Source organism: Aspergillus fischeri, genomic scaffold (assembly GCF_000149645.3).
Source record: "Aspergillus fischeri NRRL 181 1099437636252 genomic scaffold, whole genome shotgun sequence".
NCBI classification, from domain to species: Eukaryota; Fungi; Ascomycota; class Eurotiomycetes; order Eurotiales; family Aspergillaceae; genus Aspergillus; species Aspergillus fischeri.
In genome coordinates this window covers 1,069,910-1,090,030 of record NW_001509768.1, presented here as the reverse complement: position 1 = coordinate 1,090,030, position 20,121 = coordinate 1,069,910, and the positions used below count along the sequence as shown (strand labels likewise).

General features: G+C 49.5%; 8 protein-coding genes across 8 annotated transcripts; 2 read left to right on the top strand and 6 right to left on the bottom strand.

Moving 5' to 3' along the window:
* Nucleotides 1–53: 53 nt before the first annotated feature.
* On the bottom strand, nt 54–2,155 carry NFIA_065450 (F-box/WD repeat-containing protein; the record flags this gene model as incomplete). Its single annotated transcript, XM_001263277.1, has 2 exons — nt 54–1,026; nt 1,083–2,155. The coding sequence occupies 2 exons, from the start codon at nt 2,153–2,155 to the stop codon at nt 54–56; spliced, it is 2,046 nt and encodes a 681-aa protein (XP_001263278.1).
* Nucleotides 2,156–4,010: 1,855 nt separating this feature from the next.
* Nucleotides 4,011–4,994, bottom strand: NFIA_065440 (uncharacterized protein; the record flags this gene model as incomplete). The annotated part of the gene is made up of 1 exon (XM_001263276.1): nt 4,011–4,994. The coding sequence occupies one exon, from the start codon at nt 4,992–4,994 to the stop codon at nt 4,011–4,013; it is 984 nt and encodes a 327-aa protein (XP_001263277.1).
* A 959-nt stretch (nt 4,995–5,953) lies between these two features.
* Nucleotides 5,954–7,024, top strand: NFIA_065430 (asparaginase; the record flags this gene model as incomplete). The annotated part of the gene is made up of 1 exon (XM_001263275.1): nt 5,954–7,024. One exon carries the CDS (start codon nt 5,954–5,956, stop codon nt 7,022–7,024), a length of 1,071 nt encoding a protein of 356 aa, XP_001263276.1.
* A 552-nt stretch (nt 7,025–7,576) lies between these two features.
* On the bottom strand, nt 7,577–8,272 carry NFIA_065420 (alpha/beta hydrolase; the record flags this gene model as incomplete). Its single annotated transcript, XM_001263274.1, has 2 exons — nt 7,577–7,742; nt 7,914–8,272. 2 exons carry the CDS (start codon nt 8,270–8,272, stop codon nt 7,577–7,579), a joined length of 525 nt encoding a protein of 174 aa, XP_001263275.1.
* A 794-nt stretch (nt 8,273–9,066) lies between these two features.
* NFIA_065410 (alpha/beta hydrolase family protein) lies at nt 9,067–11,067 on the bottom strand (the record flags this gene model as incomplete). The annotated part of the gene is made up of 1 exon (XM_001263273.1): nt 9,067–11,067. One exon carries the CDS (start codon nt 11,065–11,067, stop codon nt 9,067–9,069), a length of 2,001 nt encoding a protein of 666 aa, XP_001263274.1.
* Nucleotides 11,068–14,207: 3,140 nt separating this feature from the next.
* NFIA_065400 (NAD(P)-dependent alcohol dehydrogenase) lies at nt 14,208–15,542 on the bottom strand (the record flags this gene model as incomplete). The annotated part of the gene is made up of 5 exons (XM_001263272.1): nt 14,208–15,088; nt 15,151–15,192; nt 15,253–15,312; nt 15,377–15,404; nt 15,468–15,542. The coding sequence occupies 5 exons, from the start codon at nt 15,540–15,542 to the stop codon at nt 14,208–14,210; spliced, it is 1,086 nt and encodes a 361-aa protein (XP_001263273.1).
* A 936-nt stretch (nt 15,543–16,478) lies between these two features.
* Nucleotides 16,479–17,486, bottom strand: NFIA_065390 (dihydrodipicolinate synthase family protein; the record flags this gene model as incomplete). The annotated part of the gene is made up of 1 exon (XM_001263271.1): nt 16,479–17,486. The coding sequence occupies one exon, from the start codon at nt 17,484–17,486 to the stop codon at nt 16,479–16,481; it is 1,008 nt and encodes a 335-aa protein (XP_001263272.1).
* Nucleotides 17,487–18,424: 938 nt separating this feature from the next.
* NFIA_065380 (Gfo/Idh/MocA family protein) lies at nt 18,425–19,879 on the top strand (the record flags this gene model as incomplete). Its single annotated transcript, XM_001263270.1, has 5 exons — nt 18,425–18,445; nt 18,499–18,661; nt 18,716–19,414; nt 19,466–19,559; nt 19,615–19,879. The coding sequence occupies 5 exons, from the start codon at nt 18,425–18,427 to the stop codon at nt 19,877–19,879; spliced, it is 1,242 nt and encodes a 413-aa protein (XP_001263271.1).
* Nucleotides 19,880–20,121: the final 242 nt, after the last annotated feature.

Below are 20,121 nucleotides of genomic sequence, written 5' to 3'. Positions count from 1 at the left end.
CTCCAAACCCCAACATATTTCCAACGTTCATAAAAGGAAGGCGTCGGTCAAGATCACTCTTCCAACAACTCGATGCCATCCAGGCCATAGCCGAAATCCATAATGACAGCTCGAGAATCTTGGCTGGTGGCAACGATGCGTCGATAGTCCGACTTCACACTCAACATCCAGCTGGTGGTCCAGCCAGGCAAGTCAATAGAGAGCTCGCCGGTCTGGGCGTCGAAGACCTTGACGCTCATGTCATAGCTGCCGCTGACAATCCGCTGGTTCATGCTGTCCAGATGGAGTGACCGTACAAGACCAGCATGTCCTTTGAGCTCACGGACCATCTCGGCAGTGTTTGCGTCGAACTGGTAGATCGACTGGTCATTTCCACCGGTGAGAATAGTGCGAGCGTCATCACTGAACTCCACGCAGGCTAGTCCACGATCCTTACTGGAGAATTCCTTGACACAAAGACCCGAGGTAATGTTCCAGAGTTTGGCTACTCCGTCCCCGCTCGCCGACACAACAAGATCGCCCCGGAGCTGAACGGCGTTCACGGGTCCACGATGGCCGAGAAGCTTCTTTACCAGCGCGCCTGTCTGCCGATCCCACACGCAAATGGTTGTGTCCTTGGAGCAGGATACGATATACCGATCATCAAAGCACACGTCCAGCACGCCAGCTCTGTGGCCCTCCAGACGACGAATCGGTCTGTAATCGTTCTTGATGTCCCAGACGATGCAGGTGTAGTCAGACGACCCAGTGACCATGATCTCTTCGTCAAACTGAAGGCAAAGAATGGAAGCACTGTGGTAGTCGGAGCTCTGGTCAATGGGAGTCACAATTCCTGCCGCGAGGGTAGGAGGAGGACAGATTGTGAGAAAAGGAGGCTTGCCCGACGACTGCTGAGTCGGGTTGTTGACCTGCCCAATGCTCGAGACCTCGCCCGGAGGAGGACCAATGATCTTACGGCACGGCCACGGGTAATGAGCATCCCACACCCGGATGGTTCGATCACGAGAACCAGTGATGATTTTGTCTCTATGAAGTCCAAGTCAGATCAAATCACCATGTAACACAGGGACTCAAAAACATACTCATCGAATTGAACACAGTAGACGCTGTCCGTATGGCCGTGCAGGTAGATTGCGGCCGCTTTCCCCTCCTTCCATCGATGATCGAGAGCACGACGGACGAGGAACATCTTCTTCCAGTCCTGATTCGGGATCGGCTTTCCCAAGCCAGCCGACTGCCTCTTCTTGGATGCGACACCGCTGGGGAGGCGATGTCCATACGCACGACGAAATACCTGCCTCCAGATGTGCCGAGAGGAAGCCTGCTCTCTCCAAGCACGAGAAACCAGTTCAGCCTGCATCAGAGACTCGGGGTCAAGATACGATAGAGCCAGCGACATGATCTCAGGTGGCAGGTAGGTCACGGGATCAACGCGGACAATAGCCAGGTCCACTTCGGAAAATTCCGAGCGATCGCGCAGATCAATGTCAATGCCGCTCTCCGAATCCCGAGTGACTTTCATATCGAATGATTTGATATACTCTCGTTCCGCCCTCGCCAATTCATTTTGTGCAGCTGCAGCGGCCCGAGCGGCGGCCCCGGCGTAAATACTGTCTGGAAGAATCGGAGGTTCAAGTCCACGACCGGGGATAGGGGCCGGAACTGATGCAACAGGTGCGTAGAACGTCTGCAAGGCAGTTTCGTAAGTAAGAGAAGGGCGGCGGTTGGGGTTGTAGCCCTTGCACCAGGGTTGCCCAGATACAGTTTCTCCACACCCACTGGCGTCTTGAGACTCGTGAACCGCAGCACCGACGTCCTCGTAAGCGTGGTGATGAGAAGCATGTCTGGATGACTTGTGACGGATGGTCACAGAAAGGCGACGGCCCAGAGCGCGCAAACCATCCATGGGGTGCCGCAGACTGGAGAAGCTCTTTGCAGCACGGCGCCTGGTAACAGGTTCAGGGAAATGATTCGTCTCTTCCACAACGTCTTCATCGTCATGGTGGTCTTTATCGGCACAGAGTGACCCATTCCAAACATCATGTTCCAATGCGAACGGGTGTGCTGTTGACAGTGTGGCATTGCGAGGGCGAGTCATAACAGAGAGTGAGGGGCGACGTCGCGCGGGAATAGCAACCGATTCTCGTGGCATCATGGCGCTTGGAAGGTCGAGATAGAGATCGGCAACAGGATGAGACCCGAATAGATGTCGTGGAGTATCGGGGAAATTGCGTTCTGCACGAGCGCCAGCCAGCTGGGACCGAGGAATAGTCTAGATATTGACAACTTCGGAAACCTTTGCCCTTCAATCTGAAACAATAGGGGTTCAACGCAAGGAGCTGAGTATGTCGACGGAGGATATTTATGTACTCCCAAGGGCCAGCATGGAAAGACGGTAGGTTCTAAATAAAATAATCCCAAAACTGATAAGAGTAACGAAAGAGAGGGAACTGATATCGACGACAATGACTGAGCGACCGCAACAAGATCTACCCGTGATAGAGATATACTAGAGAGAGAAACGCCAGGGTCACAGGGCGAGGAGAATGTACAGCACACCCCCCTGAAACGAAGGAGAAAAAAAATAGACAATGAAAGAAACAAGAAAAAGGGACGCTGACAAGAAACCAAAGCTGAGAGGAAGGATATGAACAATAAGCAATAAGGGATAAAAAGAGATCGAAGCAGGGGGGAATAGAGGGAAAAGGGTGACGGCAGGCGGTGAGAATGGGATTTTTTTGCCTCCCCAGCCCGATAAGGCCCGATTGGGAATTTCGCACGACTGAGGAGTTGGGGGAAAAGATTGGGACACGTCCCAAAGAACGCCGTCCTTCTACACCGTTTCTAGAACTCCGCGTTTCAATGGCAAACTTCAAATACCAACCATGGTGAAGGGGGAGGAGAGTTCATTATGACGGAGACTCGCTCCAAAGTCGACCTTTCTCGAAAAACTTTATCGTAGGTGGCGATGATAACGCCTCGTCTGCAGTCTAATAGACACTTATTGTTACTATTATTGCAGGCAGAGCTGAGAAAAAACAAAAAAAGTCCTTTTTCACTGCTTATAAAACATCCAATTTAGTTATCCGTAACGAGACTTTCCCTTATGGAGTAATTGTGAGTGACAACGGAAAGGCCACGCTTGTGCGTGGCCTTTGATCTCCAGAAGCAGGGCAATTCCACGCCTGCGCATTGCTGCCTTAGGCAGTCAGATCTAACTATACCTATCAAGTTTGTCTTGGTTTGTTCTTGATTCGTATTTGGTTTGATGTAGGGATCAATACTCCGATACCTGGCGTGTACATCAAAAGTATGGAAAAGCATTCTTGAATTGCGCCATAATCTAGTGAAAAACTCTTCTCTATAGCTTCGTGTTAGGGGACCTACCTACTAAAGCCGAATGTATTGGCCCTTTGGCGTTCAGAACTGGACATGCAATAATGTTCTTGCTGTTACCAATTCCTGCAACTACAGAGTCAATGATCACCAGAGCAATGGAGCATGCAGACGTTTGCAAAATGGCGCCAATAATTAGAATCCAACACCCCATAAGAATGCATCATCTTCATTCTAGTTTCACAATCCTCCAGCCATCGCCAAAGACCTATATCCACAACAAACAATTCCTTGTCCGCGGGAACCAGCCGAATCCTATGTGTAGGGATATCTTTATCAATATGTTAGCTATCCAAAAAAAAAAGAGGTGAGTATACGTGGGCAAGCCGTCCCACCTCCAACCACGACCTTCTTTTGATGGATTTATTGTATGGTTTGGTTGTTAGATCAAATTTCATTCTAACTCGATTGTAAGCCTCTACATTTGTACACAGCAGAGGGGAAAATCATGCCACGATGGAAAACCCTATGCCGAGGCCTTAAATACCAAATGCAGAGTGCATGATTGAATCGCCAAATCCAAGAGGTTCCCAGTACAAAACGCAGTGCGCATCAAAAGAAATAGACAGCAGAACGCACGATCGTCCGCCAAATGACAGTATACAAAGGTTCATTTAAACAAACCGCGTAATGGTACGAAAGTCCTGGTTGTTGATAATTATATCGCCTTCAGCTCCCGTAGGCTGCCGATCAAAAATGGCTCTGAAAGGGATCACAAGAGGTCCACCGGTAATGGATGTGGGCGTAACGATTACTTCCTGATGGCAGAAGGCGAGTTGGCTGGCTGCCTGCTGCTGGATAAGGGGGGGCATCAGGTTGGCTTGCTGACGTAGCTGATTAATTCCTTGTCTTGTCAGAGGTGTAAGGTTGGGAGGGGCAAGCTGCCATTTCTCGAATCTGACCTCCTTGGTGCGGACTTTTATCGAGATGAGGAGGACAATTCTGGTGTCCCCGGAGGAATTTTCGAACCACCAAGTGGCGTCTCGACGAAGCTTTCTCAAAGACTCTGAAACTCCCGTTTCTATGACGAGTGACGGCCAGCCGTTGAACTGGCCACCCAAAGGCTGGCGGTTAGGTGGGTAGAAGCAATTATCCGGCTGTTTGCCATGGGTAGTGACGGTACCAGGTGTCGTTACTGTAAGTCCCCAAACAAGATCATTGTCTGCCACTCCCATCCGAATGCACTGCCGGTCGATATAGTGGCTCACACCCGATGTGGTCAGATCATGTGCAATAGGTGGGACTACTTTGATGAGTCCTGTAGTTCCAATCCACATGAATCGAAAAGAGATTCCCGGCAGGCAGTCGGGCTTATTGCTCAGCCTGTCGATGGCGGCTTGTGACATACCCATGATAACTAGCCATTGGTTTCCTTGCCAATCGTTCTGCTCCAACTGGTCATGGATGGCTTTCACCGCGTTGTGCAGCTGCTTTGGAGTGGAGTATGTCGAGAATGAACGGAGCTGGTAGCTTTGTGGCAAGTCAGCCATAAGGTCGTGCCTATCTCTGATCACAGTGGGGGACGACTCCCTCAGGGAACGCTGATAAGTGTGAGCTTCGGTCGTCTCTGGCGAGGCATCAGTCCCGTATGTCGCCATTTTGGCAGAATCAAGTCAAGAGTTGAGAGAGAGTAAATTGAGAAAGGGTACTGTGAGATGGATTGAGAAGCAACAAAGTAGAGGTGATGAGGGTACTCAGAGAGGAGTTTGCAGGATAACAGGCGGATATGAAGATCAGAAAGGTACAGAGGGAAGAAATGGCGTATGGAGAAAGGGAGAAGGAGAGGTCGAGAGAAAGCGAGACTGCGGGCATATTCATGCTTGAAGGGCTATATTCACGTACCATTCTCCATTATTAGACTAACAAGAATATGCAGATTCAAACTGTGAATAATGTAGTAGGTATAGCTACCTATGATATGGACTGGTATTTTTGCAATAATAATTACGTCTCACCACTCCCGCCCTCCCCGTGGTTGCACGCACTTCATAAAAGTAAGGATGTTGAATTATAAAGTAAGGATATCACATACAAGTAAATGGCAGTACGGATATCGAATCACCATATAGTAGGGATATTGGATAATAATATTGATATCAAATTCTTATCAACAGTTCATTTCGGCCCAGAAAGCATTGTCCGGTCGTTGTTCAAGTTGCCGAAGCATCCACAACTTGAGAGGGCCACTAATCAAGGCCAAATGGCTAACTACACGCAGTAGACGTTGCGATGAACATGAAAATAGTGATACAACTGTGAAATTTGAGTGGGTCCAGACAGTGGCCACTCCGAAATGCTAAAGCTTAGATGCGGAAGCCGAACGCAAAAGCCTAATCCCTAAATCTTACCATCGCGACGTGGCCAAGACCTTATTGGTTTGTCATCATTATTGTGCCTAACAATTCGGATTCGAAAGGGTTAGCCAAGACTGGGGTAACTGGGCTGCTAGGGTAACTTGCTTCCCTAACAATCAAAAACACTTTATAGTTATAGATCCAACTTGTTTCTCTGCAAAGGACATCGATTATTCTGCGCTTCTGCAAGAAGGAAAAAAGCCATGAGTATCGGAGAGGATGACGACTATGTTGTGTCGTATAGAGGTGAAGTGGTTGAAAACCGACACAAGGTCCACGCTTCAGTTGTTGACGCAACAGGGAAACTACACTTTCATGTCGGTGACCCATCACGAATCACGTTAGCTCGCTCCGCAGCAAAGCCAGCCCAGGCACTTGCTATACTCGAAACGGGTGCCTTTGAGCAGTTCGATCTCGAAGATGCAGACCTGGCATTAATGTGCGCGTCGCACAGCAGCGAGGAAAGGCATATCACCAGGGCTTGCAATATGCTGGCCAAAGTCCAAGTCAAGGAAGACGATCTTCGCTGTGGTGGTCATCCGGCCTTGTCAGCTTCTGCGAATAATGAATGGATTAGGCGCGGCTACAATCCCACTGCAGTATGCAACAATTGCTCAGGCAAACATGTCGGGATGCTTGCTGCTACCAAGGCCGTCGGTGCGGACATAGCAACTTATCACGAGCCAACGCATCCGCTACAGTTACGAGTGAAGCGCGTGTTTGAGGAGTTATGCGCTCTGGAAGCTGAAGATGTGAGATGGTCCATTGACGGGTGCAACCTTCCAGCACCTGCCATTCCCCTCCACTGTCTTGGAACGGTATACGCCACGCTTGCCTCGTCGGCGGACCAAATGGAGAAGAATACCTCGGTGCCAGCAAGAACTCGAGAATTGAACCGAATCTTTCATGCGATGACTCAGTACCCAGAGCTGGTTGGTGGTGACGGTCGATTCTGCACCGTGCTCATGCGCGCGTTTCGGGGAGGATTAGTTGGGAAGGTCGGGGCAGATGGCTGCTACGGGATAGGAATCCGGGCATCAGAGCAAACTGCACAACTTGGCGCAACAGGTGCAGTTGGAATTTCTCTGAAAATCGAGGATGGTAATATCGACATTCTGTATTCTGCAATTATGGAAGTTCTCGAACAACTCCAGATTAGACCATCAGAACCGTGCAGTGAGCTCGCCGATTTTCATCGTCCATCAGTCGTCAATACAGCTGGTATCGTCACGGGTCGTGTTATCCCTGCGTTCAAGCTACGTGCTGCATCATAGAGCGCTTCACATACATCTGTCAATTTGCCTTGAGTAACTTGAGCATTTATACTCTCAAAGTTTTTAGAGGAAACAGCTTAAGCTACACGTACTCGTGGATAATTCGACCAAACTGATTCCTGTGCCATGACCTCTCGGTCAATTTGACAGCATTTTGTGCATCAACTCACCAGGTTGGCTTGATCCAGCATGAACCCTCTAGCCTCCAAGCTCTTGTAAACGCGCTCTTACCGTTATATCTCTATTACATAGGCCCCTCATTTTCTCAGCGGTAGTCATCTAATGGCCTTCGAGATCACTGAACTAAAGGTAAAAAAAAATACCGATATACTGTATCGTTTTATGCAGTAATTCTATCATGGCAATGTATGATTGAATATGCTATGTGCATCAGGCAGTCGTTGAGATTCCTCTCCTGTCATAGACTCGCCCTGTTTCAAAGCGGCTACCAAAAGCGTTGCCATCGCGGTGTATCCTTCCAGGCCGTTCCCCCCGTAGGGATATTGCTGTAGACAGAAGACTCTTTCTGTCAGCAAAGGCTTCTCCAGTTTGTCAGGCATGAGCTTTCCCCTCCGTGGCCAGCAGACACACATCAGCCCCATCCTTTTCCGTCTCGCGAGATAATTGCTTGATATCCTCGAGAAATATCTCATCTCCACCAGCAGTGATCCATGTCCTCTGCGGTATAATGAGCTTCCAGGAACCCCAGACATCAACCCTTTCACCAAAATTAGCAACAAGTGTTTTTTTTTCGCAACGCATGTCTCTCAGGACCTGATGACTGCTCTTATTCAATACTCTCTTAGACAGGAAATCCCTCTTTTGCATAGCTGCTATGCTTGGATGAGCATTGAGAAGATCAATCCAAGGGCTCAGAATGATTGCATACTGCAGTTTGGGCAGGGCCTTCTCAAGGCGCGGACAAAGACCCGGTTCTTGCAAGGCTGCGAGGAAAGAGAGCGCAAGATGCCCACCTGCAGATTCCCCCATCACCATTATCTTGGAGGGACTAATGATTTCCTCTTTGAACAGGTACCGATATGCTGCAACGGCCTCCATGATCGGGGTTGGCAGGCAGCTTCCTGGGGCTAGGGAATAATCCAAGGAGAAGATACTGCAAATAATGCCGTTGTTCAGCAGGACTTCCGCATTGAACAAGAGATCTACGAGGTTGTCTGCAGGATGTCCGAAGGTGTAACCACCGCCGTGGATGAAATAGATTACAATATCAGAGCGTTTTGGTTCCATGGGGGTTGGAGATAATCACGATTCACCGGTAGCCAGCGAATTGTTTCCGTTGTGCGTATTGGAAAATATTCACCCTGGGATGCCTATATCGAGTTGATTCCATGAGCTAAGCGGTCGATGCCATATCAAAACTGTGGTGAAGATCATGCTGAATAAAATCCATTATCTCCATCCTCCACTCTATACCAGAAGTCCACCATATTCGTGGCATCATCCATAGACGACCATAGTCTCACCATTGTATAGAGTGATCATTTCATCCATCCTTCATAGTCTTCATCATTTTCATCTGCTTTGGAAATGCCTCAATAACCTTAACATACCATGTGTTGATCCCCTCTACACAGCGCCTACCATGCATTTCCTTATATTCTTCTGCTAATGGCACCTCATTCACTAGTAATTCAAGAACCTCATCATCAATCACCATATAAACACGGCATTTATTCCACTGATCCTGCATACCTTGTCCCTCGACCCAAGATTCAAAAAGCGAACGCACATCCTTGATTGACACCCCATCGAGTTGTTCTGGATTCTCCATAATAGTTAACCAGTGGCACGCCCATAGCTCATCGTTCGGTGTAGGGTCTGCGTCTTGGAGACCTATGGTGTGGATATCTTGGTAGATTTCTCGCTTGATCCAGGAATTGATGATACAGCCTTCTTAGTACATTTGCTCCTTGATGTCTCTGAGAAGCCAGGAATGGAATGCTTGAAGTATAGTTTATAACCACCATGTATACAGCATGAGAAATTACATTTGGCAAACAATCTTGTTAAAGGAAAGACTTTCAATAATCATCAGGTTCCTGAGCAGTGTACTTTCTCATCCACTCAATCACAGTGCGATACCAAAGCAAATTATTTTCTGGATTTATTATTGGATCACCTTCATCCGGAAACACCAAGAGCGCACTTTTCACGCCTCTGAGCTGGAGAACATTGAAAGCAGCTAATCCATCAGCAATGACTCTCTTGTAATTCAACTCACAGTGGATGATCAAATGTGGGGTTTGCCAGCTCGCTGTAAATTGTGCTGGATCCCATTTCCTCCACTTATCAGGAGTTTCCCAAATTGGTCCTCCAATTTCGTGGATAAAATGCTGCCGATTGCTGGCTAATTGGGAGGTCATACTAAAAATCCCATCATGCGTCACAAGGGCCTTGAACTTACGGCCAAGCTCGTGGCCTTGGATCCAGTTGACCATGTATCCTCCGTAGCCGGCACCAACAGCGATGGAGCGAGTAGTGTCAATGTATTGGAGGCTCTTATCTTGTTGCAGATATTCAAAGCCTCGCTCAAGATCTGTATAGGGCAGCCCGCCTAAGGAACATTGGCTTGAATCTTTGAAAGCTTGTCCAAACCCAGAGCTCCCTGCTGGGTTGGGCGCAACAACAACAAAGCCCTGCTCTGCGAATAATGCTAGATTCCATTGGACACTCCATTGGTTGTTCCACGCGCTATGAGGGCCGCTATGTATGAAGTATGCCAGTGGGTATCGTTGCTGTGAGTCGAACTTGGATGGTTTGATTACCCAAGCCTGGATTTTGCGATTCTCAGTACTATCGAACCAAATCACATTGACTTGTGTCTTAGAGAGCTTCAGATCCGTAGCGTGACTCGCAGACAGCATTTTTGGAAATTCAGTTGAAGCAGACAAGTCAATAATACTCCAGCTAGGGGTCTCAACTAGACTGCTGTGAGTGATTAGGATTCTAGATGAATCCAATCGCACTGGTGTCGCATGTGTAATTGATCCAAAACACCATGGATCAACCAATCTCAATGCCTCAGGGCGTAACTGATCATAGTGGCCACCCAGTTCAAGATGATACAGCATGATTCGTCCATTCATCTCAGCCTGGATTAGAAGCGTGCCGTTGTTCCCAAATGAGATGGCGCATGGGCTAAGATTCCATAGCCCATTGCCATCAGCAGATGCGAATATCTCACACGTCTTTTTGTATAATGGCGTTGGTATGTATATGATACGGTTCTTGTCAGCTGTATATCCATCCCTCTTCTGGGATAGGAAGACAATGGGTCGATCCACATGTGACTTGTCCACTGCAAGTGATGATATTGCCCCTCCTAATCCCTTACACCGCCATACTTGATAGATAGGGTCTCTGTTCTGTTGATCCCAGCGTTCCACGGGTTGGACATAGCACGAGCATGCTGTATGAGTAGCACTGTTGACTTCTCTGTCCCTGGCAACAAATACCATGGCAAAGGGGTGAATTTCAAATTCATGTGAGCTCTCTTCCCCTCCCAAAGGTGAGATGGGCGACTCTAATCCCTCTAGTCCCGCAAATATCATGAGATTAGAAATGCCTGAGATACTATACCGACTCCCTGGCCTAGATCGGTGCAGAGATCCATACCAGATGGAGTTCTTTAATCCACTTACATACGAACTTTCGTCTCTCACAGGGAAGGTCGTGTAGAAACGGCCGGTGCTGTGGCCAGTGAATTCCGCGATTTGTTTTGGATTGACTAGAGAACCATCTAGATTCGCCCTGCCACTAATCGCAAACGCAAGATCATTCTCGTCGTCCTCTCCGAACGGCAGCAGTTGCTCAGTCACCTTGAGGTCAAAGGCTTGGCCGGGGACTGTGCCGGCTTTATAGAGCTCAGTGGTCGTGCATTGTGCGTCGCTGACCACCAAGTCGGTGTTGCCGCTTTCCAGCCATTCAAGCCATATCAGCTGATTACTTTTTGATACCCACTGAGGTGATCTGGCGTTGGGATTCTCAGTGACACAACACGATCGACCAGTCGTAAGATCCATAACGCGGATTTCCTTTTTCTCTGTTTGAGAGTGAAAAGAGTATGTGCTTTGAGTATACACTGCAAGAGTGCCTGCAGCATTTAGAGTTGGGTTTGAGCGCCTAGGTGCCTCGAGTAAAGTCCTGCGAGAGTTGTTATGTTAAGCGTATTCTAAAGGGAAGGCTGGAAGATAGACCTACTCCGAAATGAGTCTCATCGTGACCATAGCGCGGAGGCACTAAAATGATGAATTAACCCCTCATTCGATTAATCTATGCTAGAAATTGAATATTGGGGCATGAGGGGATTATGCAGCCAATCATATATCTCTAGCCTGTGACTCCGTAAGCGGTAGTTCAAATAGTGGCTGCCTTTGTTAAATGGAATGGCCCGTTTATTTGGCATAGGTAGTCCTATGTGAGTCTCAAGCCTGCTATCGCAACACCTAATATGGAGGAATATAAGGTTCAAATTTGGTTATATCAAGCGTAGAGGAGCGCCACTGTATTATAACTAGATATCAGCATAATACGTCTTTTGCTTCAACCATTTCTAGAGTAGTTCTCAACTGTATGAAGTATTAAGTCTCGATCTACTGAGTGCTTTAGAGCTCGAACTCCTCCACACCCTTATACTTTACCCCGAGAGTACGCATCTCGTAATGAGTCTCGACTGTCGGCGACCCCTTTATAAAAAGAACGACCTTGCCAGAGTCAACATGAGGGATCTCAGTCAAATGCTCAGGATTGGAGTTACTCCTGTCTTCCTCGAAATCCGGATCTCCCAGAATCAAGTGTACCTTAATCTCCGTTCCAAAGTGTTACTGTCAACGATAACTTCAAACAACAGAGAATGTCAGCACAAGGGAAACTAATGTTATGTACAGGAAATAGAATACTTGATGATAAGGGGCCTCAAAAGTATAGGTCTTTTGCTGAACCGTTGCTCTGCTGATCAGCAAGCTAGACGTTGCATGAGCTTCAAGATCAATAGAAAATGCTATTGCAGAGAAGCCTGGATTTTTTATGAGGACTTTATGATAGCAATAAACTCCTCAAACAGTCTTACTAAAGAAGTCTCCAAATCACATTTTTAAAAGATTTACCTCACGCAAATGACTCTAGAAGCATGCAGCCTACTTATATTTCAGGGCTTCATCCTCGTCTCTCGAACGGAAGTCAAATGTAAGAAACTCGAGACTGTCCTTATGCCACGGAAGTGCCCGAATGATTGTCGCAGGATTTGAATCTTCCAACAAATATCCAGAAGGGGAACTGTAATGAATGATTCAGGGCGTTTGCAGCTTCAGACTAAACGTGCAAAAACGGTATACCCCAAGCTGCTGTTCTGTATATTAATGTGACGGAGTAAAAGGCCTCCACTAGCTTGGAGTTCAGATAGAACGCCCGCATGGTATTCTCCATCCTCGCAGTTCCCGAGCGAAAGGGGTGATAACTGCCTGAGCCTAAAGATAGAGCTCCAACATTGTAGACTAGTATAGAGAGTCGACCAATACATAGGATGAATCATCCTATAGATAGGCAGGGATGTAAAAGATTGAAGACAACACAAATAGTTTTTATCCAGTAGTGGGCCGTTAAGGGATTTTGTGAATTGTTGAGCCTCAGGTACCTCGAGTGGAGATTTGGGATTCTCTCTAGGAGAAACTTGAACATATCTTGAACTTCGGCAATATCTGCTTCTGGGACGCACCGGGCACTTATAGATCTTACTTGATTAGCAAGGGAAGGCTCCATTAGAAGGTGCTGGGAAAAGCTCCTTAAATGCTCCAAGAATCATTCCGGTGATGCGGTCTCCCCATTAAATATTCGAAAAAGCAAAGGACGGCTTAAAGTTCGCATTTTTCTTGAAACCAAGGATAATATTGAAAGTGACTTTAAGTCATGTCTCTTGAGTATATCAAGCAAAATCTCTGGGAGTAAAGATTCCATTGTAAACTTGGGGTAGGAGGAGGAATAGTTCGGGTTATTGGCTCTTAAACCAGTATGAATCCCCCTTACAAAGCGTTTAATGCTGCGCCTTGGAGTGACGGAGGATATCTTATTTGTTGAACTACACAAATGGTCCTCTAGCCCACCATGCTATCGTATGGCGGATTGCAACTCGGAATCCTTCTCCACTGACGCCTTCTCTGTGTCAGGTATAGGAGGGAGAAATCATGTTGATTCACTCAGAGAAGTTTGATAGCACCGGTTCTATGTAATTCATGTCACATTATCTATAAAAAGAAGAATTAATAGTCTGTCAAGCTCCCACACAAGCAGAAATTCCATTCTCAGGAAAATCAAGGACAGTCGGGCGGACACGACGAGCGCCAACTCACGGGCGCAAAAGGAGGTGGCGAAGTGCAGGACACGGGATGTACAAACCGATAGCAAAAATACCTCAATGTCATGAGCCGGAAGGCCGCGAAAAATGGAAAAACAGCGACGAAAGTTGGCCATAATCTCGAGATGGCAAGGAGGAGGCTATACCTCTCTATAGATCACGCACCGCGATGCCAAGCCTCAACCACGCGCTTTCCCCGAATAGGCACGCTACACCACTTCTAGTAATTCGCCATCACCGAAGACTACGGAGAGTACACGAGTCAGGGTTTATTTAGCCTTCTGACAACTCAGTTTTGGGTGTAGAATTAGGCACATGGTTTTGTAGCGTAGGGAACATCTCTGGTCTCCTTGTTTCAATGACTGACTGTCTTTTTTAATGCTTTTCTTACTGTAGGATAACGGGCAGACAAGAAGATTCTTAATAATTTACATATCAGTTTGTTGAAATCCGATTTAGATCTCTCTTCCGTCCCCGTCTATCCACAAAAGGAGCGGGAACCCTTAACAGTCAGGGCTTCAAGCAAGAACATTTCCTCTCGAGTTCTTTCTCGGGCACAATTTTCCGTGTTATATCTCTCTGAATACTCGATTTTGAAAATTCTAGGTGCAATTCATGGATTGCTACTGTTCAGTCCGCTATGAACAACGCAATACCCTACTGGTCACTAGTACATCGAGTACCTTGTGGATCGGGGGCAGTATATTAAGTAGCGCCTTGGATTATTCACCTGTACTGTGCATAAACTATACAAAGCTTTTCTGTCATATCCTCATATCTTAGTCGTACTAGTGCATCACATCACTGATTCAATCATTGACCAAAGACCTTGTCATAACCAGTCAGGGTAAACCGGTAGCGAACATCTCCCTTCTTCATCCGGAGCATCGCCTCCTTGAGACCCTCCTCGCTGATCTGCAGCTCTTCCACCCAGCTCTTCAGGCCCTTGTCGGCCGCCAGTTGAAGCATGGCCAGCATCTCCTTCCGGCTGCCCAGATGGCTCGCTCCGATCAGGACTCCGTTCGAGATGAGGTGCTGCGCCTTGATGACCTGGCCTTCTTCTTCGGGCAGACCGACGCTGATCCAGCGGCCGTGCACATCCATCATGGACAGGTACTTGGCCAGATCGAAGCCCTCGGAGGAGTTGGCGCAGTTGATGATGAGATCAAACGAGAACTGGTGAGGCTTCTCCCAGCCCTCCTCCGCCGTGGCGATGTATCCGTCCGCACCAAGCTTGCGCGCATCGGCCTCCTTGGCCCGACTGCGGGAGATGGCCCAGACCTCCGCACCCAGCGCCTTGGCGAACATCACGCCAAAGTGGCCGATACCTCCCAGGCCGACGATACCGACCTTCTTACCGGGGCCGGCCCCGTTGCGGACCAGAGGAGAGTATGCGGTCAGACCGGCGCAGAGCATAGGGGCGACGAGGTTGCTATCGAGGGCGTCGGGGATAGGGAATACCCAGTGCTCGTGGGTGCGGACGTGGGAGGAGTAGCCGCCCTGGCTGACGATGCCAGTCTCGGGCCACTCGGCGCCGTATGTGTCGATCATGAGGACAGGGCAGTATGTCTCGTTGTCGTTCTTGCATTGCTTGCATTCACCGCAGGAGTAGGACTGAGCGCCGACGCCGACGCGCTGGCCCTCCTTGATCAGGGTCACTTTGGGGCCGACGCGGATTGCACAACCGACGATTTCTGTCGAAGCAACTCTAGTCAGACATGTTTTGCCTTGGCTTGCTAGAGAGACCCATTCTTACCATGTCCTACGCAAAGGGGGAATTTCTGCTCTCCCCAGCCACCTGAACAACGCTGTTAGCGGGGCTATCCTTTTAGCTTCTTAGACCAAACTCAAGACTTACCACTAATCGTATGCACATCGCTACCGCAGATACCGCACGCTTCGATCTTGATGTCGACATCTAAGCGGATTGTGTCAGCCATCGCAAACGTTATGCTGGCGCTTGATTCAAGATGCCCACTCACCATAATCACCAAAAGGCTTCAGTTTGAACTATACGCAACAAGAGATAAATTAGCAACGACAGCCAAGTCGCAACAAGCAAGCATCACATACAAATCTCTTGTGGAAAGTGGTGAAAGTCTCAGGGCTGTCGACCTGGAAACCTTCAGCTTCGTCGGGGTAAGGCATTGTGAAGGATGGATTCAATCGCTATCAGACAACAAAGAGACAGTGACAGTCAAGAGCCAAGGACAGACACGAGGATTAAGAGAAAATGAGGGAAAAGCAGCCCCTCCAAGGCAGGACCACCGCCCATCTTTTAAGTCTGGCACGCAGCGTCCTGAACGCACCAACCCACTTGGTTGATCCAACCCACTTCTCCAATTATGATTGTCACTCTCGACTGCGGAGCTAAGACTTACCGTGACTTTTTCCTCGCAGCAATTGCCAGGCTGCCAGCCACATCGAGTTGAGTTTCCTTGGATTCTTCCGACAGATACGTTTCATACTTGCTGTTTAGACTAATTGACGAGACTGATCGTCAGACCTACTACAGTCTTGATCTATACTGGCTCTTACGGGTAAGCTGGACACGAACTATGAGCGTAGTTTCTACGTTGTGGACTCCTCCCTCAGAGAATGGACATCATCACTTAACGCACTCCATCATCACGACAAACCACAGTGAATACTGAGATTCAACCTCATTGACAAAATTCAAACGTCGCAGACAACAAGTTTTTTATCCATAACTCTTTTTCGGCATGTCTTCTGATGATATGGTAGTATTCGAGAGCTGCCCGCCCGGGGTAAATTGTCCACCTATCAGCATCAAGCTGGATTGTACCTGGCGTGGGGGTGGCCTCGCGGATTTGGAGAAACTGATTTCTGCTTCAGCTAAAAGAGAACATTGAAGTCTATCCGGCAAAATGAAGCCAGAGATTTCGACAATTACGAAAGGAGTTGAGGGGATATCATTGTTGCAATGATATCCCGAGTAAGCGTACGGAGTACGTAATTTATAGTACTACAGCGGCGTCAAACAGCCCGAAAGTATCTCGTCCTCAACATAACCAATCATAGCTTCATTTGGATTTAAATAAGTAAACTACGAAGATAAAAAGTCTATGCAATGTCAGGCAATGAACGCTCCACCTCCATGGCATCCTTGATCTTATCCGCCACGGCTTGCGCCTGCTCCTCGCTGAGTCGGGCCAATGGCCGCCGAGGGTACCCACCGTAGCCATAGTAGCTCTGGATCGCACTCTTGGTGCCGGGGATGGCCGCCTTGGTTAGCACCCAGTCGGCCTTGCTGAGCAACTGCTGCGCCTCCATGGCCTCTGTCAACCGGCCCTCGCTCCAGAGGTTAAAGATGAGCACACACAGACGGGGGATGACGTTGGCGCCGCCGGCCAGGATTGCCGAGCCACCGGACACCAGCGTCTGCAGGGTGAAGTCGGCGATACCGCCAAAGGCAACGTAGGGGTGGTTTTCGACCTGCTTGGTGGAGGGCTTCTTTGTGGTGGGAGCGAGCGGGGAAGGAGGGGTGATGGCGTTGAGGGCGCCGGCGACACGGGTGAGCTTGCCCGTGTTGGCGCACGTGAACTTTGTGCCGACGATGTTGGGGTGCTGCGAGATGCGGATGATGAGGTCGGAGTCCATGTCGATGCCGGCGACGGCCCCGGGGTAGTTGTACAGGATGATGGGGAGCGGGGAACCGTCCGCAACGGCGGTGAAGTACTCGTAGAGGGTCTCGTCGTTGCCGACGGCGTAGCGGTAGTAGCTGGGGGGCACGATGAGGACGTACTCAGCGCCGGCGTCGGCACATTCCTTGCACAGCTCGATGGTGCCGCGGATGCTGTTCTCGCTGGCGCCGGCGATGACGGGGACGTTGGCGAACCCGGCCTCGACCAGGGCGGAACGTGTCTCGCGGATGACTGTCTTGCGCTCTTCGCGGGTCAGGTGCACAGCTTCACCGTTGGAACCCATGGTGACCAGGCCGACCAGACCGGCCTTGGCCAGGCGGACGGCATGGCGGCGAATGGTTGGCACATCGAGGTCTTCAGTGTCGGGGTTGAAGAAGGTCATGGTGGGAGCATAGACTCCGGGACGGAGAGGGGTGCGCGACGACATTTTGACGAGATGATATGATTGAGCTGATATGGTATGCTGTGATCAATCTGGTCAGTATACAGAGTCCTTAATATTGCTTTGGGAGGGGAGAATCACATACGGATATGGATATGTAAACAATCTGATCAACAACAGTCGCGCTCAATCAGGACGAATAAGAGGAAAAGTTATGATACCAGCCTAGCAGGCTGGAAGAGTCTGACATGGCGCCTGTCTATAAATATAAATCCACAAAAAAAAAGGGTTCACACGGAGTCTCTCCTCTTCAGTCCAGGCTATAATCCGCGATGATTCTACCCCGCGTAGTGACTGCTATCATCCCACTTCCCCCACTTCCGTCTTCTCTGTATCAGTTGCCCCACTCCGGCGTCGGCCTTTTCGCCGTGACAAGACGGATCAAGAATTTCCACCAATCAGGCTATGGCTTGCGTCGGTATTGAAACTTGCCGTTTTGGTGCCTGAGAAGCAAAGACCGACATACAGGAGGGACAACAACTATCCAATCCTCAATACAGTCAGTAGGAAGCTGCTGTCGTCTCTGAAACAGACCATGGCTGCTTCTTCTGTATTACTGCAGACTCATGGAACTATAACATCATTTCCATCGAATTCACTGCGACGAGATCATCCACAAATAGAGTGTTTGTGGTTACTTGTGTACCCCATTCGACATGTGGATCGGCTATTGACGCTGTTCCAACGGCAGAATTCAGGCTGGAGGATTCCTTCGTTCTTCCGTCAATCTGTCCGTACGCAGCTGGGAACCGGGGATTACAAAAGTCTCCTTGTGCCGTGGACTGTGGGATTCGATAATATAACCTGAAATTTGTTCTCTTTCTTCTAGATACCCTCTTGCGCCCCTAATATCATCTGCTCCTCTACCCCGCACGCTGATAACTAAAGCTTCATCTTCGATTTTATCCACGAGAGCACTCAAGATGGCGCCTAGTGTGTTGATGGTAAGTAATTCCCGATTGCTTCGACTCACCGAATCTGGCTAATGGACCTGCAGGTAGGAACTGGAGAGTACACCACGGGTTTCGTGGGTGGTGCTGCTTCTGGTTCGGACAAGAAGGTTGGAGTTGTCGGGTTGACCCTCTTTGACCTCCGACGACGGGGCAAGGTTGGCAAGCTGAGCATGGTGGGAGTTTCCGGACGCAAGTTTCCTGGCATTCGTAAGGCGACCGTATCCCGGATCCAGACACCTGGAAGGTTAGCTAACTGGCCAGGCGAGCATCTTCGCAAGAACATCTCCGAGGTCTACAATGGCTTGGACGTTTCCTTCGAGTCCTTCCCCGCTGACGATCAAACCGATCCCGACGCCTACAAGAGAGCAATTGACGCCTTGGAGCCTGGCAGCGCCATCACCATCTTCACTCCTGACCCCACACACTTCCCCATCGCCCTGTACGCCATCCAGCGCAAAATCCACGTCATGATCACCAAGCCCGCCACAAAGCTGCTGCAGGACCACCTCACCCTCCTCGAGGAGTCTCGCAAGCACGGCGTCTTCGTCTACATCGAGCACCACAAGCGCTTCGATCCCGCCTACTCGGACGCCCGCGCCAAGGCCAAGAACCTCGGCGACTTCAACTACTTCTACTCCTACATGAGCCAGCCCAAGAGCCAGCTCGAGACCTTCAAGGCCTGGGCCGGCAAGGAGAGCGACATCTCCTACTACCTCAACTCCCACCACATCGACATCAACGAGAGCATGGTCCCCGACTACACTCCCGTCAAGGTCACCGCGTCCGCGGCCAAGGGCACCGCCGTTGCGCTGGGCTGCACCCCGGAGACGGAGGACACCATCACCTTGCTGGTAAACTGGCAGAGCAAGCAGGACCCCTCCAAGGTCGCCACGGGTGTCTACACAGCCAGCTGGACCGCTCCCCAGAAGGCCGGTGTCCATTCCAACCAATACTTCCACTGTAGGTCATCCCGTCCGGCTTCGGTGAACGTTGCAATCTAACTGCTAGCAGACATGGGTTCCAAGGGCGAGATCCGCATCAACCAAGCCAAGCGCGGCTACGACGTCGTCGACGACAACCAGGGCCAGCTGGCCTGGATCAACCCGTAAGTCTCTGTCGCTTGCTTCTAACTGAAGGGCATTTGCTGATCTCGGGGGTAGGTTCTACATGCGCTACGCCCCCGACGAAGAGGGCAACTTTGGCGGCCAGACGGGCTACGGGTATATCAGTTTCGAAAAGTTCATCGACGCCGTCACGGCCCTGAATGAGGGCCGCGTGACGCTGGACCAGCTGGACGCGCGGCCCCTGCCGACCCTCAAGAATACCATTGCCACCACGGCGATCCTGCACGCGGGCCGGATCTCGCTGGACGAGAACCGCGCGGTGGAGATTGTTCACGACGGCGACAAGTGGGAGTTGAAGTAGATTCTGCAGTTACGATATATGAATTTGCATAGTACATAGTATACTGACATGTGAAGTAATGATCCATTCAAGTCCCTTGACCTTTCAAACGCAAAAAACTTCGTACAATCTACCCTTGCAACAAAAGACGAGAATCCAACTCCGAACACCACTGCACCATCGCCATGCTATGGAGAAATCTGCAAGTATACCAGTAACAAACATAGCGCGAAAGGTCGTGGTATCATGCACAGAAAGAACGC